This window comes from Panicum virgatum, chromosome 6K (genome assembly GCF_016808335.1).
Source record: "Panicum virgatum strain AP13 chromosome 6K, P.virgatum_v5, whole genome shotgun sequence".
In the NCBI taxonomy this organism is placed as follows: Eukaryota; Viridiplantae; Streptophyta; class Magnoliopsida; order Poales; family Poaceae; genus Panicum; species Panicum virgatum.
Genome location: NC_053141.1, coordinates 40,930,303 through 40,955,606, shown reverse-complemented (window position 1 = coordinate 40,955,606; position 25,304 = coordinate 40,930,303). Strand labels below are relative to the sequence as shown.

At 46.8% G+C, this 25,304-nt stretch overlaps 3 protein-coding genes across 3 annotated transcripts; 1 reads left to right on the top strand and 2 right to left on the bottom strand.

Moving 5' to 3' along the window:
- Positions 1-3,987: 3,987 nt before the first annotated feature.
- LOC120712681 (dicarboxylate transporter 2.1, chloroplastic-like) lies at positions 3,988-9,344 on the bottom strand. The gene is made up of 4 exons (XM_039998523.1): positions 8,516-9,344; positions 5,805-6,118; positions 4,956-5,404; positions 3,988-4,299 (listed from the first exon to the last, which is right to left on the bottom strand). The coding sequence occupies exons 1-4, from the start codon at positions 9,293-9,295 to the stop codon at positions 4,184-4,186; spliced, it is 1,659 nt and encodes a 552-aa protein (XP_039854457.1). The 5' UTR covers positions 9,296-9,344; the 3' UTR covers positions 3,988-4,183.
- Positions 9,345-11,490: 2,146 nt separating this feature from the next.
- LOC120712682 (probable bifunctional riboflavin biosynthesis protein RIBA 1, chloroplastic) lies at positions 11,491-15,579 on the top strand. Its single transcript, XM_039998524.1, has 7 exons — positions 11,491-11,780; positions 12,519-12,873; positions 12,982-13,203; positions 13,434-13,759; positions 14,077-14,206; positions 14,645-14,941; positions 15,009-15,579. Exons 1-7 carry the CDS (start codon positions 11,740-11,742, stop codon positions 15,279-15,281), a joined length of 1,644 nt encoding a protein of 547 aa, XP_039854458.1. The 5' UTR covers positions 11,491-11,739; the 3' UTR covers positions 15,282-15,579.
- Positions 15,580-16,031: 452 nt separating this feature from the next.
- LOC120713495 (receptor-like kinase TMK3) lies at positions 16,032-17,216 on the bottom strand. The gene has a single exon (XM_039999446.1). The coding sequence runs from the start codon at positions 17,214-17,216 to the stop codon at positions 16,032-16,034; it is 1,185 nt and encodes a 394-aa protein (XP_039855380.1).
- Between the last annotated feature and the right edge of the window lie 8,088 nt (positions 17,217-25,304).

Sequence of the window (25,304 nt, the reverse complement as noted above, 5' to 3'; positions counted from 1 at the left end):
GGAGAGGCTTTTGGGCCGTTTTCTAGTGGCAACGGCTGGCTTTCTGAGCGCACCGTGTCGTTTCCGGTATGAAATGATGTCGAGGTGATTGGTAGTTGGTACCCAATGATGCGTCGTCCTACGCTCCATGTCAAAGGTACCTCGGCTGCTCGAGTGGTTCAGTTCAGTGCGAGTACCTCACGTCACCCTGCCCTTTCTGCATTGCATGATGTCGTTGCCAGCTATTACCTCCATCCCAAAATATAAATATTTGTTAACTTCTGCTGATCATATTTAATCATTTATCTTATTCAAAAAAATTTTAAAAAAATAAAAATAATTAAGATATACTTCAAATATATATGATGATAAAACATGTTATAACAAATTAAATAATATTTTCATAAATTTTTTGAATAAGATGAATGGTCAAACATGATCAGAAAAAATCAATAAATGCTTATATTTTGAGACAGAGGTAACCCCACAAAGAAAACGTACAGGCAGGCCTTGTTGAGGGTTGCTCTGAACACTGGCTAGTTTGGTTCAGAAACTGAGACATGGCAATAAACAGGACGCCAAGACCTGTCACGGCCGAAGAGAGCTGGGTCAGAATCGGCAAAACTCTAGTAGACCAAAGACCATGACCAAATCAATGGCACAACGGCATTGCCGCATCAGTTTTATGCAACAAACCCTAGCGTGCCGCCTCTCAGATCAAGAGCAAACATGGAGCAGAACAAATTGCCATCTGCCGTAGAGACACACCTGGATTCAGCCGCCTTGGATTACGCTTGGAAGGTCTTTGGAAAAGAAAAAGATCACGCTCGGAAGAAACCGCCGAGGCAGCCAAGAAATTGCAAGGGGGCATCGCATCGATCAATTTGCAAAAGAACTCTTTTTTTTAGATCAATTTTGCAAAAGAACTCTTGGAAAAGGCTCTGAGCCTTTCCCTCTCTCTCTCTCTGCCTCGCGGCACATCGCGCTCGTTCCTTTCCGAGAACAACAGCGCGGGGGTTGGCGGCACGTACGCATCAGCACGACGCGCGTACGCAGACCCGCGTGACAGATGTCTGGCTCGGCCCGACGCAACCCGGCTGCGCGGGGGCTCTTGGCTCGGGACGACATGGCCGGGCCCAGCCGTAGGAGAGGACAGGAGCTGTGCGCGGGTCGCGGAGGAGGAGAGGATTCTTCAGCGAAGGCGACGGGACCTGTCTGTCGGTCGCGCGCGCGCCGGGCCTGGCGTGAAAACGGCGGCGAAAATTACACCCACCCGGCCTCGTTGGCATCCTGGGTGGATCCTGATCCACCGGCGATCTGATCCCCCGGCTCCTCTCGCTTTACGAATCTTGATACGAGGGCATTGAATCTTGACGGCGGCCGGCGGACGGGCAGAGTTGCCCGCCATGCCTGCGGCGCGTGCGGTTAAAACCGGGGGGAATTGTTCTGATCCGATTCACCTCGAGGAAAAGGGAAAAGTCTCGCCGGGCAGGTCGCCGGAGAAAGCTTTGAGCCGGCACCCGGCAGTGGTTAGGTTACTGACAGGCGCGCTGCATCGATGCGGCAGTCGCTGCGCACAGTAAAAGCCTCTCCCCGCGGAGGCAGCGCGAAGGACCGGGGACCGAAGGAGGTGATCGCAAGGAAGGCTCGGGAACGGGACAAGGGCGGTGGGGCTCGGCTCTGCCCTGCCCTGCTCAGCTCGGCTCTCCAATTGCTCCGTGCCAAGCAGGGGAGTTGCGCTGACGAAGGTGCGTGGACCATGGGGGATGGGGATGATGGGGCGGAAGGGGAGGAGCAGTCGAGCAGAGCAAGTGACTGCAGGGGCGCAGCAGCCTGCATGCCTGCGAGGCTGCCCGCAGGCAGCGGCGACCCCGAGTTCTCCAACGAGCTGGTGTCCCGGCGGCCTCGATCTCATCTCCCGGCGCGCGGAGACCGAGACTCCGATAGGACCGCACAAGGAGCGAGTGGTGTCGCCAGGATCCCGCCTGCGGCGGCGCGTGGAACGGAACGGAACGGAGGTGCGCGGCTGGGCCCGGGAACGGTGAAGACCACGGCACCGGCACGCGCGCGACGTGGGAATCGATCCTGACCGGGGAAAGGTTACCCCCACGTCTGCCGACTGCCGTGCCTGGGAGGGCGACACCGGCCGGACGCGTGGGCTCTGGCGTTCTGGCATCCCTGGTCCCGTCCCCGCTGCTTTCCGCGCCCGCGCGTAGTACTTACGTGCCGGGCGAGTCCCCCACACGCGCACCTAACGGACGGATCGGTCCGGGTGGGCGCGGCGGGGGGGGGGGGGGGGGGGGGGGGGGGGGGGGCGGAAAACGCCGAGCCGGCGAGCCCCGGCGGGTCCGTCGCCCAGTCCTGGTCGATCGATGGACCTTGGTCCTTCCTCGGAGGCGCGGCGGAGCGGGAGGTTGGCGACGGCGAGAGCGAAAACGTTTCGCTTTGCCCCGCGTCGTCGTCGCCGCCGCAGCCGTGGAGGTCGTGTGGCTTTGTGAACGAAGCGGGCGGCGCGTGAGCTCGTTTGTCCGGCTGCTGGCTGCGCAACCCGTCCGAGCTCCTCATGGAGTCGTGGTCGTATCTCCTCAGGTCGGCCGGGGTCAGGTGTCGTCACGTAAAAAGCTGGCCGAGCCGGCCCGGCCGAGGCGCCCGTTGATTCCGACTCCCGGGCGTGCACGGTGGACATGCATTCAAGTCTCCTGCTCTCTGGTCGGCTGGTGCTGCTGCCATGTGCCCCCGCCGGCCGGCCGGCTCGCCCGCCCGCCTCACCCTCGCCGCATTGGTGGACCGCCGCGAACAGGGGAAACGTAGGCATAAGGAGTTATAAGGAGGTCATAAGGAGTTAACGACAGAGCCGGACAGGAGGTCATAAGGAGTTGACTCCTACGTTGCAACATTGCAATCATGTGCAGTGGAAGAAGTACGGAGATGCTGGGGAGCAACTGTCGCCTGTCGAATTGTTCCGGAAAAGTAGATCGTAGCCGTCGCCCGCTTTAACCAGATCCAGATTGAAGAGGAACGTCTCGATCGCCTCTCACGAATTTGATCAGAACATCACACCTAAACTTTGCATCACCGTCCGTTACCTCTCTCACAAGAGCACCTGAACGAAGTACCACTCTCACAATGGGCATCCTGTTTAGCCACCAGGCAACTTGGCTGGCGTTTTGACTTTCGAATGCTGATCTCCTAGTCCTGGCGGTTTAATGCTAAGCAACGTCTCATGCTTCAGACAAGTGCACGGCAACTTAACCCGTTATTCAACTTTCAGTACCTCTACCTCAGATTGTTACGTTGAGCGTTAGAGGCTTAGAGCATGTTTGCTTCATTGTCACAATTAACCACAGGTCCAGAATTCGCCGTTAGTTATTTGAAGCTCGTCAGGCAAGTGCAGGTCTTCTGTTCACGCCTTCACAGGCACAATTCACCGTACCATACTCATCCCTGAAGCCTAAATTGGTGCTTCATTCGTCTTCAGCACAACCTTTTTAATCTTAGTCATGATGTCAAATGTGCAAGCATCGCACATGCTCATTTACCAGCTGTACCAACTACAGTTAGGGGTGGTAATGGGCCATGGCCCTAATGGCCTCTTCACAGCTCAATAAAACCCTTAAAATTTTTAGTTCAAAAATACATATGTTTAGAGCCCGATCCTTTTAGGGCCCGATCCTTAGATTTTCTAGTTCAAAATGTTGGGCCCTTTACCACCCCTAACTACAGTCCCGTACTCCCATAGACATTTTGTAAGGGAAATAGTAATCTGGTCCTGGATACGCTGCACTCTGGAGCTGAGATTGCTTCATATATGCAGGCAGATTAGTAGGCAATTAGGCATAACCGCATAAGTGAAGCACAACCAATACTTGTTACTTAATTCCCTTCGTTGGAGATCCACAGCCTCAAACGACCAAGTTTCGAGGCATCAAAACTCACTCACACACTTAATTCCCTTGAGGGGGGTTATATCATAGTACATCAAGGAGATATTAGACGGTCCTACCATCATACGAAAACCCATGTGCTTTCTGAGTTGATCATTTTGTGCAAATGTAGCAAGTTCAAAAACTTCGAAGATGGACATCACTCTATTATTATGCATTCACCGAGTGCCTCAGAAGAAAAATGACCCCCCTTCAATGGTGGATCATGAGGTACAGGTTTAGTAAGGTGCAATTTTCACGAACTTACATTGCTCTGAGACTCAATAAAGCCCCAAAAATTTCCACCACAATGCACCAACAACTCCCCAGATTACAGCATTGATCGCGGCTGTTGTAAAACCCAGCTTGAATACATCAGGAAGGTCAACATACCCCGCTGCACAAGGAAAACATCATGTTAGTTACCCACTAGAAAATAAATACTAAACTAAAAGCCCCTAAACGAATAACCTAATAATAGTAAAACGACAACAAATCTATTCATATGTTTGTACGTGCATTGGCTTGTCTTGTGGTTTCATTCCATTACAAGGCTCCACTCAGGGGCGACACTACATTGTCCTTCCCTGATGCACATGCACCATGGTGGGAAAAAAATATTCCTAGCTTCCTTCTAATTTTACCATATAAATTACATGAGCTTCCTTCTATCCAATGGAGAGTGCACCAGGGATAATTCGGGATAATTCTATCCTAGCTTCGCCCTGGCTCCACTGAATCATGGTTTTGTTCTGAACAAAGATATGGAGGTAGTTTTCGTAGTCAAATATGCTTGACATATCTAATGAAATAGATTGATGCCAAAGAAAGATTCAGTAAATTGAAGTGATCAAATGGAAACAGATGATATGTCAGAATGTGTTCTAAACATTGCAATACAAGATAGAGTCTAATCAGTTAACGAGCTGCTCCAAGAATTTATATTGAAAGCTGGGGCATAAACAAGTATGGAATGTACCAAACCAACACAGTGGATTGCTAGAAAATTTGGAAAACATGTGTTCAAGCAAAAAGATGGAAAAGAAAAATTACCTCCATAGTATACTGCAGATTGCCCACTACTATAGTGAGTTAGTGCACCGAAGAGATTTGCGTTGTACGTCAAAGCAAGAGCTGCCATTAGAGCTGGCACACCAGCTGCTAAATGCATCGCAAGAAATGCTGAGTACAAAGCACCAACATGTGCAGTCTGGCTTGCAAACAGATAGTGAATAAAGAAGTATGAGGCCTGAAGAACACCAAATGCTGCAGGCCAACTCAATGAGAAGGATTGGAGAACCTTGGCAGCACAATTTGACATCCATGACACAATCCCGAGGCTAGTAAGTTGCCCAGCCAAGCCAACTAGAATAGCAAACCAAGCTAAGGTGTCCCATGCAGACTTCTCATTCAAACAGTCCTCCCAATTCAGCACTCCAAGCAGGAGAAGAATTGAGAGTCCAATCATTGCAGCAACAACACTCGATACGCCAATAGTTTCCCTGCACCATTAGGATCAGAATAAGCTTTCCCACATCTAAGAAAAGGGAAAACTGATTACATTAGAAACATATTAATTCTTGGTTGCAAAGAAAAAATAAATATTTTAAACATCCACACAAAACCCTGAGTGCACAGCTTATTTCAGACTGATAAAGGAACCTTTCAGGCGAAAACACTAAATGGAACAATACTGAATACACCAATAGCATGCTGAACAGTGCTGCTGGTGAACATGGTTCGCAACGAGTACTTCAACAGTCACCAATCAAGAAAGGTACTTCTGTGTGTGTATATGTGTATGCAATCCACAGAACAGTGTAAAGAAAGAAATTAAAAACAAGTCAAGTTGAGATTGCAAGTCAATTTATGGGAAGGATCCTCCTAAATGAAAAATCTTACCCAAAAATCCATAGTGAGACTGCAAGAAGCATTGTACCAATCATGATCCATTCATTTCTTGTTACTGGCCCCATGTTTTTAAGCTTCTGAGCAGCTAATGCCGGAGCATCAGGAGTGTCCTTTATTTCAGGGGGAAATATCTTGTATAGCAAATAAGGAGTCACTAAAAGCCCAACAAGTGCTGGCAAACTAGCAACCTTTAACCAAGTTATCCACGGGTTTCCAATCTTAACACCAATCTCCTCTGCTAACTTCAAGCACAGAAGGTTCTGCGCAGCTGCTGTCAAGAAGAGAGCACTGGAGTTGCCAGACGCCTGTCAAGTATCAAGCACAAGAAACACACACATTAATGACATTGGTCAATTTTAAATGAGCTTCATGAGTAAGTGAAAGCATAACTAGTCAAACTACAGAGCGCTCATGTGTACAGAAATATTTAAGAGGCAGCATTTCCTAATCGAGTGCAGTTTGTTATTTCTTTTCGATGAACAGAAAATCAGCAGTTGATTTACTTCCCGTTTCCAGTTGGAGATTTGAACTCCCAAAGAAAAAGAATACATATGATCCCGAAATCAGCCTGCACTAACACATGCATCTCTCTGCTATTTTGATTAATTATGGCATCATAAGTCATAACACACCAGAATTCTCCTTTCAAAAAAGTAGACTCTTCATTTCAAATCATAATGCTTATTCGGATTGAGTGCGCACAAACATAGAAGCTCATAAATCACGAGAAAAACAAGAAAAAATATCAACAAGTGGGAGAGAAACTAGTTAGCAAGAGAGTTACTTATATGCTGGAAGATGGAGTGACAGTGAGGGTAAACAAGGAAAACAAACAATTCACATGCATTCTTATAAAATGAAAAATGAGGGAGGGAGTACTACTAATACTTAAGGTAGTACTCCCTTCGTTTTCGTTTCTTAGGCGTATCACGGTTTTCTGCTTTTTTAGATTTATAGGCCGCCGCCCCTTGAAAGCTCCGTTGGCCTCGGTACTCCACGATACTTAATTCGTGATACATTTAATCAGCCTTATGGGAATCCAAATCGTCGTGCCATGGGGATAAATCTTCTGATGCTCCACGTCCTGTGCTCCACTTGTTTTATTTTTTTTCCCTCTCGATGGCTGCATGCAAAAAGGAAGAAAAGTGGCCGCCTGCCATTATGGATCCTGGGAAGTTGATGCACATTCATATGGAGTTAACTCTCGTCTTGGTCTCTGGAGTAGAGGCCGATACACCTAAGAAACGAAAACAGAGGGAGTAGTAGATTTTCAAGTGGAAAATAATTTATTTCATACAGCAGTCTGCATCACGCTTAATTGCAAACCATGAGTTTTCCAGTATTCCAATGCAACCAAGGAGCCAAGGATGCACGGGCAGAGACTACTAAGGATTTTTTTCACCTCCATATCACCTGAGGTGACATCATCTAAGGGGTAGGTTCAATGCTATATAACACAATCTTATGTATAATATCAAAGAAAGAAGGTAAGACATAAAGTGGTATCTTTAAATGTAGGACTATTATGTTGAAAAATGAAATGTCAGGTGCAACAGAGTATATTGGTCAATATATGCACAAACCCAATCATGTTCCTTGGATTTAATCCGAGTGAACAATGTGGGAGGTGAGAGTTTTCTAAATCCCTCTTGCGCTGAATTAGGCCAATTAGATTTAGTCCCAACAAAAATGTGGACACGAGAATGGGGCGATTTCCACCACTCACTTGGGCCATTCACATTTGATCCAAGGGAGAAAATTAAGTTGGTGCATATGTTCACCAATATAATGTTGTTCGCCTGATATTTCCTTTTATGTTGAAAAAGTTGAAATGTCCAAAATGAGACTCTAATGTTCCTAATACAGAATATCTCCTAAATAGACAGAGCTGTTGGCCACTGATGCAATTAGCACAAACATAAACAAAAAAGCCCATTTAATCAACGCTAGATCCACCCAGTGGGTGAGGAGTATATGAATCCACAGTTTTTGAGGAAAAAAACTAGATATACAAGGATCTAACAAACCGTTTAGCAAAAAAATGAAAAGATATTATACCCCACAGGTATCAAGGTCTGTACTTGCCCCTGTCCAAAACAAGCAGCAGTCCATGAGACTAGCAGTGATTTGTAAACTATAAACTAAAATTTATACCAATGTCACAAGGTTTAGAGTCAAATGACCTGCCATTCCAAATATGTGATCGAGGATCGATCTATTGTGATCTAAAATGCACTTTTCAGTATACACTGAATGATGAATGCACTTTTCCAGTTCAGTGGTGATTAGCGACAATGCAGATTCCGAGAAGACACTGAAATATCTTAGGAGTGGAGTTATCATTACCCCCATCCAAGTAACATCTATGATAGTTAATGCACATCTACGAGAAAATTTATCCTGAGAAGCCCTTAGATCAATTATAGATCAATTATATCAATCCTAGTAGCATCTACAATAGTTAACGTGCATTAGCAGTAACACATATAGATCAATTTTATTCGCTCAGTCTAATAGGATAATGCAAATGCAGGCGTCTAGATCTAAGCACATGCACAGATTCATCCATCTCGAGCAAAATTTAGAAGCCTCCGAGCCAAATTGTATCTATTCTATGACATAACAGCGGGATTCATCAGCAACATCTTACTATAAATCCACAGCCTGCAGGCATCTGCGCCATCAAGCTCAGCGTTCATTACCTGTAACTGCGATTGCACAAGGTAGGAGCCCAGCTTCTTTGCCGATGGGTCGTTTGGCTTGCTGCCCGACGAGAGAGACAGTGACTTGACGATGGGAAGGAAAACCCCTCCTGCCCTGGCCGTAGTACTGGGCATAGCAGGCGCGATGAACGCCTCGCTGATGGCAAGCCCGTAGGACAGACCGAGCGTGCTGCGCCCCAGCCACTTGACGAAGTAGGTCGCGACGCGGTCGCCGAGCCCGGTCTTGACGAACCCGCGCGCGAAGAAGAAGGAGATGACGATGAGCCAGATGACCTCGTTGGTGAAGGCCCCGAACGCGGCGGCGAAGGGGAGCGTGCGCGTGGCGACGGTGGCGGTGAGGCCGAGGAACGCCCACGCGCCGACGGGGAGCGGGCCGAGGACGAGCCCCGCGATGGTGGAGAGGAAGATGGAGAGCAGCTGCCACGCCTGCGGGGTCACCTCGGCGGGGCGCGGCACGAGGAAGCGGACGGCGAGGCCGGCGGCGACCGAGAGGAGGAGGGGCAGCGGCTTCGCGCCGCCCGCCGCGGCGGCGGGCTTCGGGGCCGGGCTGGGGCTCGCGGCCGGAGAGGCTGACGCGGAGGCGAGGAGCGGGGGGAGGTGGCGGCGCGCGGCGGGGGCGAGGTGGGGAGAGATGGGGAGCGAGAGGGAGAGGGAATTGGGCGAGGGCTGGAGGTGGACATGGCGGCGCCGGAGGTGTCCGTGTGGAGTAGGGAGCGGGAGAGCCGGGCGGTGGGAGACGGCGAGCCGGAGGCTCTCCATTGGCAGCGGGCGGCGGCGGCGGCGGATTGCTAGTGGCCTGCAGTCATCGGAGAGCACAGAGCAACAGCTAAAGATTTTCTTTTAAAAAGCGGGGAGGCGCGATCTGTCAGGTTGCTACTGACAGGTGGCGCTCGTGTCCAGACTAAAAGGTAGGGCCAAAATGTCAGACTCCCTGCGTGAAATGTTCTTCGATGTGGCCGTGTTTAGTTTCCCTTAGAATTTCAAAAAATTTCCAATGCTACAGTAATTTCGAATATTTAACCACTAATTAGAAATTTTAAGTGTGGATAACTAACAAAATCCATACCATAACCCCCGGGTGTAATTTCGAGATAAATATTTTAAGCCTAACTAGATCATAATTGGACAACGTCGTGCTACAGTAAATAATCTCTAATGATAGATTAATTAGGCTCGTTAGAATCGTCTCGTGATTTAGAACCCATCCGTGTAAAAAGTTTTACATATAGATTTCATTTAGTACTTTTAAATCTCAAAATTCCGTTTCCAACATTTTTTTAAAAACAGAACTAAACATGGCCTGAATCGGTGCCCTTTCTGTTGACAGATCATCACGGGGCATGGACCCCAGAGGCAGCGAGGGTAGAGCTCGGGATCATCAGGTGTTGCCCGTGTGGCTCAGCTGTCGATATGGGATCACATAATAAGGTTTGTGCGCCGTCTGATAAGGTTTATGTGGCATGCGTTATTGAAGAGTGAAGACATCTGCGGTATGGCGTTCGTGTGCATTGGTTCGCATCGCATGCATCTGGTTCTCATCTAATCACTCTATTCGGCTAGTTGTAGTTGGTGGCTGGTGCTGATTTGTTATGAAAAAATAGTATTGTTGGTTGGCTGGTGGCTGGTACTGCTTTGATGTAAAAAAAAATTGTTGGCTAGTTGAACAGAGTGAATTATAAGTTTGTAACATGTACGGAGTAATAAAATGCTCTATCCATGTCGAATTCGATCGAGTAGACTCACAATTGTGGTTGAGCTTTTATACAGGGTATCACATTGAAGTGTAGCTGTTCATATCTTTCAAAGCTGAGCTCAAACTTGTTGAGGAGTCGCCAAGTCGGTTTTGGGTGGGAGATAACGGAAATACTTGCACCCGTGCGCGTGACCGCAAGTCAGTGCATCACACTGCTCAAAAAAAAAAAGTCAGTGCATCACAGAAGGAGATCGACGGTACTTTTTCATAGATTTTCTCCGGGCACTTTTTTTTTCACTCAATTGAGGTAGCAAATGTGGTTCAAAAATTATAAAAATTGGTATAGTGATAGAGGAGAGTACAGAGAGCCCAATGTTGCATATTTTTAAAGACCCAAATAAATTTGAAACTTAAAATTTTGAAGAAAGAAATAATTCAAACTTCAATAATTTTTAAAGCATCAAGATTGGCTCCATGTTTGATAAAATTTGAACTGTGTGATGCATATTAGAGATGCATCATTATTTTTGTGTGTATGGGTTCTATAGCAAAATTTTAAGTTCTTAGGAAGGGTCAAATTTGAGCTAAATTTGATCCTTTTTATTTATTTTCACATAATTTCAATTTTTTTGTTTCAACTTGAAAGGTTATGAAATTAGATTCTTTGTACTCTCCTCTACCATTATGCCAATTCTCATAATTTTTATCCATATTTGCTTAAAAAAAGATAAGAAAGAAAAAACCATAAAAAATGTAAAAACTGCTTGTGAAACCGCCAAGGGGGACAAAACAAACGATTCTGATAGTTGGAAAAGACTAGATACCCAGTTATATAGTTGAGGAATAAAAATCAGATTTTCATGATAGTTTTTTTTAGGGCAAAGATTTTCGTGATAGTTTTTTTTGAGTGGATTTTCGTGATAGTTAAGGAAGAGAAAGTATACTTTTCCAAGAAACAGTTGCTTGCGCTGGGCTTTGCGTTGCATTGGAGGAGGCCCAACTTTCCATCCCGATCACCACATTCGATTTTATCGGAGCGGGAATGGGCTCGAGCGTCCCTAACAAAACGGGCCTGATTTCAATTTCACGGGCCGAAAACCTCTGCGCCCACAGCTGCGGAAAGGCCTCATGAGTCATGTCCCTCCGGCCCAGCCGCTCCATCCGCGTCGAGTGCCCTTCGAGCAGATCAATCATCAATCGGGACCGTCGACTCTGCTCGGATCACAAGGCCAGAGCTCTCCACGTCCACGGCGCGTACAGTCATCAGTTGGTCCCTTCGATCCTATCTACCGCCGTCTCGAGCGAGCTGCGACCTGCGAGCCTGCGACGTCCCCATCCGTCCCACCTTCTGGAGTTCTGGTCCTGCCCCCAGTCCCCCACCCCCACCGGCGCAGCGCGAGGGGGGAGCTTCGCAATCCGCCGCGGCTCGTCTAGCCTCGTCTTTCGCCGCGGATCCGTGGCGCCGGGTGCGGAATTTCGCGGCGGAGCGGAGGGCACGCTCGTGAAGAAAATGGCCTCATTCGCGCCGCCGTCCACGGCGTCGTGCGCTCGGTGAGCCCCTCAACTCAGCTGACCTGGCTTAATTTTGCTTTGAAACCGGTGTGGCGGCGGTGTGGTTCGTGCGAGAGACGATGGACTGCTTCCGGAAAATGTAGTTTAAGAGAAGCTCTTTGGTACTGAAGTGAATTTTGGTACTGTGTTCGGAGCGAGTTAGGAATCCAATATTGGTTATGTTTTATTATAGCATCGGAGTGTTCTAGGGTCTGTCAGGGTCGAGGGTTAGCCCCCATTTTCTAGGGCGAATTGGTGTCTTGTTGTGTCTCAAATCGTCTTCTTATCGGATGTGCTCATGTGCTGGCTGCAGCTGCAGCTGCAGCAGCCAGCCAACTCGAGAACCAGAGGAAGGGTAGAGTTGAGCCGTTTTGGAGGAGGCTGGGCATTGTTCGGCCGCAGCTGCAGCAAAAGCTGAAGCGAACATGCTCTGCACAAAAGATGGGTACTGCCTTGTGTTGAGGTAGAGTAGAGAACTTGATCAGTAAAACAGCGTTTTCTTAAACATATCACTTATCGGAAGCCAAATAGAAGCAGATTAGTGAAGTAGGAAGTCCGTGGATAAATAGCTTGCTTCTTGTTTTGTTTCCCTTGCCTGATTGCACTCTCCTTGAACTTGGGTGAGGAAAAACAATTACCCCTTTCATTTTCGTTTATTGTCAAAATTTTATATTATTTCTATCTTCAGATCCTATGTGCTTGTTTCATGACTCTGATTTTGTTCTCTCGGTTGAACAGCATCCATGGTAGGTACAGAACTTCTGGGTTGCCTTGTGATACTTCGCTTCCGCCGAGTGCTACATCAAACAGTTTAAGGATAATCAGATCCATTCGCTTGGAAAATACCCACCGATTCAGAAACCTCCATGTATCTTATGCTGGGGGTGATTCATCAGAGAATATTGTTATAAATGGGAAGGCCAACCCATCTAATTCAGTTCAAGCAGATGCTGTTGCACTTGGGACCATTGCAGCTGATATGGCTCCTGTTGTTGATGGGTTTTCTGCTGATGACGATGAGCTTGACTTAGACAGCCCGACAAAGGGTTTCTCATCTATACCTGAAGCTATTGAGGACATTCGTCAAGGAAAAGTACTCCCCCTTTTTTTTCTCTGAATTGTATTTACTAGTATTTATGTGCTTATGCCAGTCAAGTCGATTCTGTTATATATATGATTCTAACTGAGTACTATGTTGCAGTACGTCATTGTTGTGGATGATGAAGACAGAGAGAATGAAGGTGATCTTATAATGGCAGCATCAAAGGTCACACCTGAAGCTATGGCTTTTATAGTGAGGCATGGCACTGGGATTGTTTGTGTCAGCATGAAAGAAGAGGATCTGGAAAGGCTACAACTACCTCTTATGGTGACGACAAAGGAAAATGAAGAGAAACTGCGAACTGCCTTCACTGTTTCAGTGGTTAGAGTTTTCCCTTTTAAGCAGTTCTTTTTGGTAGAAAAGAACATTCAAATAAGTTCGTATTAATGGGAAAAAAGTGCAAGTTGTGCTAATTGTACTTTGGAAAGAATAAACTAAGGTAGCACGTTTTGAGCGAAAGCATTTTGCGCACAACAATGATCCTCCTTGATTGCATTTTGTACTTTATCCTTCCGTCAATAATCTTTCCCTGCTAAATATATGTTTTTTAGGATGCCAAAGAGGGAACAACAACTGGGGTTTCAGCTAAGGACCGGGCAAACACAATACTAGCACTTGCATCTCCTAATTCCAAGCCTGAGGACTTCAACCGGCCAGGACATATTTTTCCTCTTAAATATAGAGAAGGTGGTGTGCTGAAAAGGGCTGGACATACTGAAGCATCAGTGGATCTTGCCCTGTTGGCTGGTTTACCTCCTGTTGCAGTTCTTTGTGAACTTGTTGATGATGATGATGGCTCCATGGCTTTGTTACCGAAACTGCAACAATTTGCTAAGAGGGAGAACCTGAAGATAATATCAATCGCAGATCTGATAAGGTTAGCTATATCTTAACATATTAAAGTAGCAGTTCTTTACAAGGATGAAATCCATACTTGATTTAGATAAAACAATGATTAGATACTTAATCCTGACAGTTGTATGACAAACGGTAAGTAAAACAGTTCAATTTTATGGGTATTTCGTAGGTGTGTATTAAAGATGTGTTCTCATTGTAAGTAGAGACCCATATTGCAATTTTTTTTTTGGAAAATAAAAGCTGCAATTGATGGATGATTATACTAGGATGCATAATGTTTTATGGTACCCTCCTTATTTTATAAATCTAAAAGCTGCGAATAATCCCCATATGCAGATATAGGAGGAAGAGAGACAGATTGGTTGAATGTGTTTGTGTTACACCTTTGCAATTGCAATGGGGATCGTTTAAAGCCTATTGTTATAGATCTCTTATTGATGGGATGGAACACATTGCCATGGTGAAGGTATGCATGCCTTTCCTCTCAAGAACAAAAGGGTATGGATGCCTTAGTAAATGTTATGTTCAGTAGAATCGTGGCTGCCATTAGAACATCAGGTTTAAAATGTTGCAACGTTGCAGTACATCTTACTAACTATGAAAAACAAGGACTTCATTGCATGATGTAGAAAGGTAAAATAGCATGCAATGGACTGAAGGGTGTAAAATGCTGTGCCCAAATGCATCACGTTGAAATTAATTGAAGTCAATCCATTATGTCAACAAAAGATCTGAATTTCTGATCCTGCAGCCATATCCAGGATATGGCTTTACTTGCAGACAACCAAAAACATTCCTGTGTTTTCGAGTTTAATTCTTGTGTAAATGACAAATATCGCCTAGTCTTTGTTTTCCTTTGGCAGTAAGTTTGGAGTTCAGAATGATTCGTTTCGCTTGTATGTAGGGTGATGTTGGCGATGGCCAGGATATCCTAGTAAGAGTGCATTCGGAGTGCCTAACTGGGGACATATTTGGATCTGCAAGGTGCGACTGTGGGAATCAACTTGCTCTGGCAATGACCATGATTGAGAAAACTGGCCGGGGTGTAGTAGTTTATCTTCGTGGTCATGAAGGCAGGGGCATTGGGCTGGGTCACAAGCTTCGGGCTTACAACTTACAGGATGATGGGCGGGATACTGTTGAGGCTAACTTGGAGCTAGGGCTGCCTGCTGATTCTCGGGAGTATGGTATAGGTGCCCAGGTAAGATAACTTATTTGAGTTGTTTTCAGCTAGCTTCCGCCAGTACTGATTACTCTCTCCTCTGCAGATACTACGTGATCTTGGTGTCAGGACTATGCGGCTGATGACTAACAACCCTGCGAAATACACTGGACTCAAGGGTTATGGTTTAAGTGTCCTGGGCAGAGTGCCGTTGCTTACACCGATAACTAATGAGAATCGGCGCTATATGGAAACGAAGCGACTAAAGATGGGGCATGTCTACGGAACCCGCCCTAGCGGCGGTCATACAAGTGGCAGTGGCATGACTGATGGTGGCGCGAAATGGGAGGCAAGGCAAGAGCAAACTCCAGAATCTTAACCGCATATATCTGTGTTACTTCTGGCAGTAAATAGACTCCTAAATTCCATTGCAATATCTTCTATCTTTCGATGCTGCTCAAGCTTTGGTCATACGAGTCGCGCAAGTCTTGTCTGTGTTGCTGACGTTAGTAGAGGATATGCTTTCTTCGGTACTTTTAGTGCTTTTTTTATTTTAGATTTAGAAACAGTTGACGTATTCAGCTGTTGGACGTTTGTATGAGCGTAGTGACATTGTGTACTGTACCGTAGTGTTCTTCTGAGATGAAGTTCGATGACTGCAGTATTTGGCACGAACATTTCGGTTCAACGTTTATCCTTTGCATTGAGCCCTATCTGGAGGGCTTAAAAAAACTAACTGGGCACTTTTATGTGCACATGGATTAATGGATATTATGGACTTGGGGACATACAGACACAGGAGGTATATAGCAGCAGCGTTGGTTGAGAAAGAGAAAAGAAGAGCACGATCGAGGAACATATATCTATAGCCCGTAGCAACGCACAAGCATTTTTACTAGCTAGTAGATAGATAAATAGATGGGGCTTCTGAAGACAAGCAAGCACAAGAGAATCATTTAGAAGGAACTTATCATTTACCACACCAACGTAAATTGCCCCTTTCAGAGAAAAAGAACAGCCAGAAGAATCCAATCCAAATCCAACAAACAAAAGATATTTCCATTATTTACTTTACTAACGGGGAATCTATCTGTGACTGCCTGCATCATGCAGCAGCAGGACCTTATGACTATTCCCCAATAAACGCGTTTCCATCTGCCAACACAAAAACAGATGGCTTAAACTTCGGCAGTTGGCCCGTGAGGCTGTTGTTTGTGACATCAAGAAGCTCAAGTTTCGTCAATTTCGTGAGAGACTCCGGTATCTCCCCGGTGAGATTGTTGCCGGCTAGCACAAGTCTTTCAAGGTCTATCAGGTCCGCTATGGCCGGTGATATTGTACCTGATAACTCAGCGTGTTGCAGGTAGATCATGGTTACACTACCTGAGATGTCGCATACCGTGCCAAGCCAGTCGCCACTGCAAGGGTCGTTCCCCCTCCATGCCCTTGCTAGGTAGAAGGGGTAGCCAAAGCCCTCGGCCGCCTGGAGCAGAGTGCTCACCTGCGCGTTGCACGCCCCGGGCTCGTCCAAGCAGAAACAGTTACCGTCGACCACGTCGGCGGCCACTCCGGCAGCAAACTGTGGCACCGGCCCTTGGAGGAAGTTGTTGGACAGGGAGATCTCCCTCAGGCTGGCGATCTTGCCCAGAGCCGCCGGCACCACTCCGGTGAGCGCGTTCCGCGACAGCCTCAGTGTCCTGATGGACGTGAGGTTTGCGATGACAATGGCCGCCACCGCCTGGAACGGGCCGGCCACGGAGGCGTTGGAGGCGGAGAAGGTGCGGAGGGAGGGGCAGCCGGCGATGGCGTGGGGGAAGGGCCACGGCGCCAGGGGGAGGTTGTCCATGCTGAGGTGCCTCAGCGCGGGCATTCCCAGCGGGAAGTCCTTCGGGAGGGACGTGAAGGCGTTGCCGTCGAGGGAGAGGCTGGTGAGGGAGGGGGCTCGCAGCGGCGGGACGGCGCCGGAGAGGGCGTTGCCCCCGAGCTGGAGCGACTCGAGCGCGGTGAGCGAGGAGAGGGAGGGGTGCAGGGTCCCAGCCAGGCCCATCCCCGCGAGGTCGATGGCGATGACGCGGCCAGAGGAGGAGCAAGAGATGCCCTCGAAGGAGCAGGGGTCGCCGCCGGCCGTGGTCCAGGTAGACGGTGGCCTCGCCAGGGACCGAGCGAGGTCAGCGACGGCGTCCGCGTCTGAGCGGCGTCCCGCCGCCGCCGCAGCAAGACCGCAGCACGTCAGGAGGAGGGCGAGGAGGAGACGACACTCCTGCCTCCTCTTCACCGTGGTGGTGCATCCTTGGCGATGGACGGTGGTCGACATTGCTAGATAGAGATAGGTAGTCGATCTTGCGTAGAGATGATTCATGGATCCTCAGCATCGATCGGTTTCTCCTATATATTGCTCCATCCTGTTGAGATCGATCGAGGAAGAAATTAAGAATAATGAAATGGAGGCCAAGAGACTACGCGCGCGTGCACTGGTTGGTCACAGCCTGTGCTGCATTCGATCGGTTTCATTAGTCATTAAGTACTAATAAATTCCTCCAGCTAGCTAGCACAAAAAAAATGCAGTTTCAACACCAATAATCGCGCACGTACTCCATGAGTACTTTCCGTCTCAATATAAGTAGATTATTATTTTAGCATTCAATTTGTTTTCTTAAATATAAACATTTCTGTGATTCAAAATTAGTCCATAAAATATAAGCATTTGTGAGTTGTAGGGTATGTGGGGAAGGAGTGTACATCCGGGGAGGGGGGGGGGGGGGGGTGGGGGGTGGGGGGGTGGGGGAGGTGTATGTGTGGGAGGAGATGGGAAAGAAGGGGTAGAAGAGTCTTTTCTCCAAGAGCTATTATATTTTGGATAATTTTGCTCCTGGACACTCTACAATAGTGATTTTTGTCATAGGACACTACTTAATCTTGTCTTTGATGCTGGACACTCTTTAAGTTTGCATATTTGCTCCTGGACACTTTCGATAATATAATATTTTTTTAGAAAAAAAGAGGAAGGAAAATTCCAAAATGCCCAAAATACCCCTGCCTCCTAAAAAAAATTCCCTTAAAAAAATTCGTCCCACCCCAAAATCGGAGCCCCGCCAGCCACTGCGCAGGCGCCGAGCTACGAGACATGGCGGCGGTGGCGGCCCTCCCTGCTCCTCTCTCCCCATCCCGCGGCGGCCCTCCTCCCCGGCCTCCCTCGCCGGCCGCAGCCCTCCTCCCCGGCCTTCCTCACCGGCAACGGCAGAGATGGCTCGCGCGCGGCGGCTTCGGCAGGTGGCGCCCCTCCTTCTCCCACGCGGCACGACGGCCTTGAGCTCTGGCCATGGTAGCGGCCTTGAACTCCGGTGGAGGCCGCGCGGGGCCATGGCGGAGCAGAGGCCGTGGCGCCCAATCCTCCACCCTTGGCGGCCTCCGCCCTGGCCGGCGCGCCCCTCCGGCGCCGGATTTGCGAGTGGCGACGGCTAGATTCCCTTCCCTCCTCCCTGCTCCTTCCATCAGTGGCCATGGCGGCCGCAACGTGGGGCGAAGGCGCGGCCGCGGCGCTGGATCCCCTTCCTTGTAACATCCCGAAAATACGCCCAAATAAATCACCCGCTAAAAATATTATTTTCCAAAATCTTTTTCGTCGCTGAGCTCAAATCATTCCAAATTCTTTCACGCCGCTACGCGCCACCGCCCAAGGTCGCTTCATGCGCCACTGCCGGCCCCGCCGCCATTAAAGCTCGTCCTCGAGCTCGCCGGCCGCCACCACCGCGGCACCCCCTTCCTCTCGCCTCGCCGGCCTATAAATACCCCTCCACCGCAGCTCGCCATCCCCACGAACCCCGGCTGCCACCGCCAGCCCCTTCCCCTGCGCAGCAGCGCCACCGCCGCGAGCTACCCTGCCCGCCGCCCGCCGGCCCTCGTGGCCCCTCCGCCCGAGGTGAGGGCAAGGGTAGAACCCCCTCCACCTCCTCAAGCTCGTCTGCAGCCGCTAGCCCCCTCCACACCCCATCCCCGCTCGAGGTGAGGAGGGGAATCGATCCCCCCTCGGCCTCCCCTTCCTTTTCCCCCTCTCCCCGGGCGCCGACGATCCCCGAAGGCCGCCAGCCAGGCGCCGCCGCCCCTGCGCCCCTCTCCTCTATTTTCCGGTAGAGAGAGGAGGAAGAAGGCATTTTTGCACAGAGCCCCTTACCCTTTCCCGATTTCTTTAAAGAACCTCCCTCTCTCTCTAGTTCTTTTCCAAATGAGCCCCCATGTTTTCCCCATTTAAGAAATAACCCATCCAATATATAGAAACAATTACACATAGGCCCCTACACCTTCTAGTATGCCCCAGATATTTCTAGAAATTACAACTAAGTCCTTTCCTCTTCTAAAAGTATTTTCCAATAAGCCCCTCTCTTATTCCTTTTAATGAATAAGCCCTCCCACCATATAAACATAATTTCAAATAGGCCCCTACCCCTTTCTGGAGTAACACAAATATTTTTAGAAATTATAATCAAGTCCTTCCACTCTCAAAAATAATTACAAAGAAGCCCTTGAACCCCCATTTAACCCCTAACCACTCATTTGACTCATCATTTCATGTGCCAAAAATCCTCCGTTTGCCCCAAAACTTTACCACACCATTTCTAACATAATTTCAGCCATGCCATTAGAGAACCACCCAAAAATATTACTCCCATCTCCATATTTTAATTTCTTCCGACTCGAGTTCAATGATAAAACCTTTATTTCTTTTTCTTTATTGTGTGTTTGTTTGTGTGCGCCGTAGATCACGGTGTGAACGAGGGAGAACCCGTCGACGAGCAGTACTACGAGTAGGTGTGTGAGGACCAGTACCGCGAGCCCGAACCCGAAGGACAGTACCTCGATCAGGACTTCCCGGAAGGCTTTGCGATTGGCAAGTTCAATCTCATCCTTTGATGCATATTTTATCCCAATTTTATAAACACATCCTACTGGCCTATCTTATAAAACTGCATATGCTTTTACTGCTAAAACATAGTTGGATAGCCACCTCTTGAATTGTTATAACCATTCCTTGACCACCTAGATTAATGTCTACATATGATTCGTTCTGTGTGGATGTTAATCACTGCTAGAATTGCTCAAGGCCTTATATTCGTTCTACTACACATCAAATGTGATTATTTATAAAAGAAAATGTGTGAGTGTGTGGGAAGGGAAAAAGGTGGATTTGTTGAAAATAAATGAAAGACGTGTCTCGATGAGATGGATGGCATTTCTGTGTGAATTGCCAGAAAGTGTGCTCATACCTATGTGGTTGAGCAAGGTTGGGAGATATCCATCTTGTCACTATTAAGGACCAAGTTGATGTGTCATCTCACCTAACTCAACTTATCGTACAACCACTCTACCGTTGTGTGTGGCAACGGCTTAGCATAAATCCCACTAATTAGTCTGTTAGTCATCAGGAGAGCTGATGAGCAGCGGGTGATCAAGGAGATGGGATAAGATCTTTGTGAATTATACCCCGGTTGGGCCTTGTTGGTAGGTCAACGACCCCTTGGTGGATCCCGTGTTGGCTACTCAGGTCTAGCTAAGGTGGGTAATGGCTTCGATGGGATCTGCACCGACACTAAGGTGATCGTGCTGTGGTACCCCACTTGTGGGTAAAGTGTACACCTCTGCAGAGTTAAAAACTATTCGAATAGCCATGCTCACGGTATTGAGCGGGTTACAGTTTGGTCACATAACTAGGGTTTCTTCTGGGAATGGTTGGGATGTCGTGTGTTGTTTTGGTAAAGTGTCCGGCAGCTGTGCCGTGTGCTACGGCGGATGAGGAGTCCGGTAGCAATTTAAAACTTGGATCCTGTGTGGATCAACCCTACGTGTCAAGATAATTGCTTTGAAAATCCTGTTCTTTCAAATAAACCCGTGCATAAAATTAGCTTTACAGCAAATTAACCGATAACCTTATCCTTGATTAATCCTGTGCACATACTCTGTTTATACCCCCTCCGTGGGTGCGGTTGGACTTGCTGAGTATGTTTGTACTCACCCCGATATATGTTGTTGATTCAGAGGAAGATCCGGACTTCGTGGTTGAAGACGTTGAGTAGAGGTTGCGTCCGCACCCAACTCTGCCTGTGGTGTTGGCCCTATTCAGGATGCTTCCGCTGGCGCGATACTCTGAACCCGAGCTGGATCCCATGTGGGTCGTGCTTTGCTGTATCACCGTAGCCTTTTTACTTCTTGTTATTGTCTGTCTCGAGTGTCCACCTCCTCAGAGAATTGTACGGTGATGTACCATCTGATGTAATAAATGTGTATCAGCCTCCTGGGACTGATATTTGTATCACATTTAAGTCACCTCTTATGAGGGGACGCTTCACTCCTTCTCCCTCAATTTGGGGTGGTGGCGGTCGGATCCGCCCCTCTCTCTCCCCGGCTGGTGGACTCGGCGGGCGGCGAGCTCGATGGCCTCGACGGCCGCAGCGGGTGGCGAGCTCAATGGCCTCGACGGCCGCGGCGGGCAGCGAGCTCGGCTCGGCTCGGCTCCGATGCGCCCCGCACCTCCATCGTCCCTCCTCCCTCCCCCTCCCGCGGCGGCGGAGACCGCGGCGCGCAAGCGCCGGGCTCGAGCTCTCGCACGCGCCGGCCGCGGCGGCGGAGCTCTGGCCGCCACCCTCCCTTGCACTGTTCAGAGCAAAATTACCCATTTCTGGAAGCACCTAGCATTGCAAGGGTATTTTAGTTACATTGCTCATTTTCTCTGTCCTCTTTACTATGAAATTATTATTTTAGTGAGTGTAGTGTCCAGCAACAAATATACACATTTAAAGAGTGTCCAGCAGCAAAGACAAAATTGAGTAGTGTCCTGTGGCAAAAACCACCATTGTAGAGTGTCCAGAAGAAAAATTACCCTTGTATTTTATTTTCTAAATATGGAGTTTGTAGACTCTTAGGCCAGTCTGAGTGAGAGTGTCATCGACACAATTACCAAGATTGGAAACTTGAGAACTATGCCAGTGGAGTGTCATGGTGATGACACTTTTCTCACATTTCATGACACTCCTCTCTCATCATACTATTGGTACATGTAGGGATGAAAACGAAAATGGTAGTTTCTGATTTCCAATGATCGTTTTCGAGATTTTACCGACTTTCAAGGCTAAAAAAATAAAAATAATTATCGGAAAAATGAAAACAAAAATGGTAAAAGAATATGAAAATGAAAACGAAAGTGATTTGAGCATCTTTCGACCGTTTTTGAGAAATATCGTATTTTTGCGGTATTCTACCGTATTTTACCGATATAAATACCATATTCAAGTACAACACCAGCACACTCTGCTATCTATATCTTTAGAATGTCATATCTATATTTTTAGAGAGTCATGACTCATTTATCCTAACCTTAAATCACAACCTAGCGACGTGAATTCATGGGACTATGTATAGTTTCATGGATGACTAAAATTTTAGTATTGTGAAATGAGATACATGTCATGGATGGACTAATACTTGGACTAATATCTTAACAATTAGTACTTGGGTATGAAATATGTCAAATCATATGGTCAGTATTGTGTTCTAGGGTTTGACATATTTATCATTTTTTAAAATATTGTTTCGATGGGTTTCAATTGTTTTCAATGTGTCCTCGACCGTATATTTTCATTTCCGAAATTACCATATTACAGATGCTGTTTTTATTTCCGATAATATCACATTGTTTTCGTTTCCAATGAAAAAATGTGAAAGTGAAAGTGGTGAAGTCTTTCACCGATCGTTTCCGACCGTTTTCATACCTAGGTACATGTTAGCAAATTTAATGTCCATGACACTCCTATAACACTCCCACCGAGATTGGCCTTAGTAAATATAGAAAATCACCTAATTCTATGGGGTAGTCTAAGAGACTAGGTAAAGTGGGATAGCTATATTCAAAACTGGATCCACGTCATCTAATTCCGTTGGCCCTTGAGCACAGTACTTGTTTCTCCAGTCAAAAGCTATAAACAAACACTGTGTGAGACAATGTGCCTCCATTGTACTACTCAAATGTTATGCAGCAAACATGAGATTGACCGACCATGATTCTAATTATAAGCTGTCTAGATGATCTTAAACAATATGATTTTTATTTCAAACCAACAGAACTCAATCACCCTATTCCTATGCACCTGCACTTGAACTTAGCTGTTCAAAACTTGAAGTATGAAACCTTTTTTTAATTGATCACCCTATTCCTATGCAGCAAACTTGAAGTCTGAAACCAACAGGGGCGTGGCGGAGTGGGGCGGCGGCGACGCCTGATGGGCTCGGCGGGCCGGCGGGATTTTTTTTTTGATTAATCGAGGTGGCCAGCAAAAACCGTCTCGGTAAATCATCTATTAACCGCGACCCTATGACCGAGGCGGTTGGTGTTGACTCCCTCAGAAAATAGTTTTTGACCGTCTCGGAAAATAGTCATTGTAGTAGTGGAGTTTGATTGATTTGTTTAACAGATAAATAATATGTTTATTTATCTGATTGATATGTACTCTGAATGAGGTATCTGGTTCATTTTTTGATTGATTTTGTAGTTATCTGATGGATTTATCTGTTCTATATATTTTTTTGTGAATGAGTAATTTCTGTTTAAGTTATATGAATGATTTTGCTCTGGATGAGTTATCTTATTGAATTTGTTCTGATTAGTACTAGTTAATTATTTATATTTTGATTTATCAATCATATCTTGAAATAATTTTACACTTCAATTTTTGACCCACCTTCTGTGTTTTTTCGGTGCAATATGTACAGTTATGATCACCTTCTGTTGTGATCCCTGCTTGTTAACGGGTGTTGGTTGTGATATAGGAAGCCGGCAGTTCTTCTTTTTGCTTTGATATTCTTTTGCCACATGTCACCCCCTGGTTGGCTAAAACATCTGACAGAAAAAAGTTTTTGTTTTCTGTTGACAGATAATTAGTCAAACCTTTTTTAAATTGTTCTCCCATGCTGATACGTAGATATTTTATTGCCATACTAATCAAGCCGATCCCATCCATCCAATCCAGGACAAGATAATATAATCCGCTAGTTTATTATCGATCGTTTTGGGTCCTTCATTACCTTGTTTGTAATTTTTTTATTATTGTTCTCCCATGCTGATACGTAGTCCTTGTACCAGCGTGTACAGTGAAGTCTCGTAATGGCCGCCATGTGGGAGATGGAGGCTGCTTGTCCTGGGCTCCTGGCCCGCCAACGATCAGTGCAACGAATCATGCACCGAATAGCTAGGTGATGACACTGGACGAATATACGCCTAGGTTGCAGAGGGTGGAGTAGGGAAATGTTAAGTCGTTCAGGCTACTGCCAGTGAAAGTCAAACTATCATATAAGGTCCGATAGCTATTTTTTATTCCCGAACAAATTTTTTATATTACTAGAATAATTAAAAATTTATTTCGGAATAAAATAAATTTGTTAAACAAATTTGACTATAAGCTAACTTATTGGGCCAATTTAGGCCAAAAAACATAAAATCTGGAGTGTGTGACAAGTCTGCTGGGAGTCACCCGTGTGACCCCCAGCAGCCCCCATGGAGTGGATGATGATGTGTGTTAACTTGTTCTTGGGCCTCTAGTAAGGTAATATTTGCCGGTGGAGCTAGGATAAGCATATGTTTCCTCCTGATGTTTTCGAGAAAAAGAAATAATTTTCCTCCTGATGGATGTGGCTGAATAATCAACATGGACGACTTTGCAAACTGGAAAGCCCCCATGGAGTGGATGATGATGTGTGTTAACTTGTTCTTGGGCCTCTAGTAACGTAATATTTGCCGGTGGAGCTAGGATAAGCATATGTTTCCTCCTGATGTTTTCGAGAAAAAGAAATAATTTTCCTCCTGATGGATGTGGCTGAATAATCAACATGGACGACTTTGCAAACTGGAAAGCTCAATCAAATTTGATCATGAGAACGCACGAAAAGATTTAAGTATCTTGCCAATTCTGAATACAAATTCCGTTTGAACTTTTCAGTAGATGCAGGTATTACTGGGGGAGGATCAGGCTTCGAACCTGCAGGCAGTAGTAGTAAGTTAGTAACAACAACGAAGTTAATGGTAAGCTACTGAGTTCTGTTGCCTAGTCTGTTTTCGGCATGCTACTCTGTTTTCAGCCTTATCATACTGCTACTATTCTGAGTTGAGATAGTTTCAGCCTTCAGTTCTGCTCCTTGGCATTTGTACAGTTGAGAGGAGGAGGAGGGGGTACTAGTCGGATGACTTGAAGACGTCAATTAATTTACCTTGAGCTGCTGTCAAAAACAAGGTTTGATGTGCCTGCTAGTAGGCTTGTACAAATAGAAACTCTTTATTTATTGCTTGGTAGTACAGTCAAGCAAGACAAAGTAGCTTATTTTTATTGATGATGATGATATTGCCTACTGGCAGGATCCACGA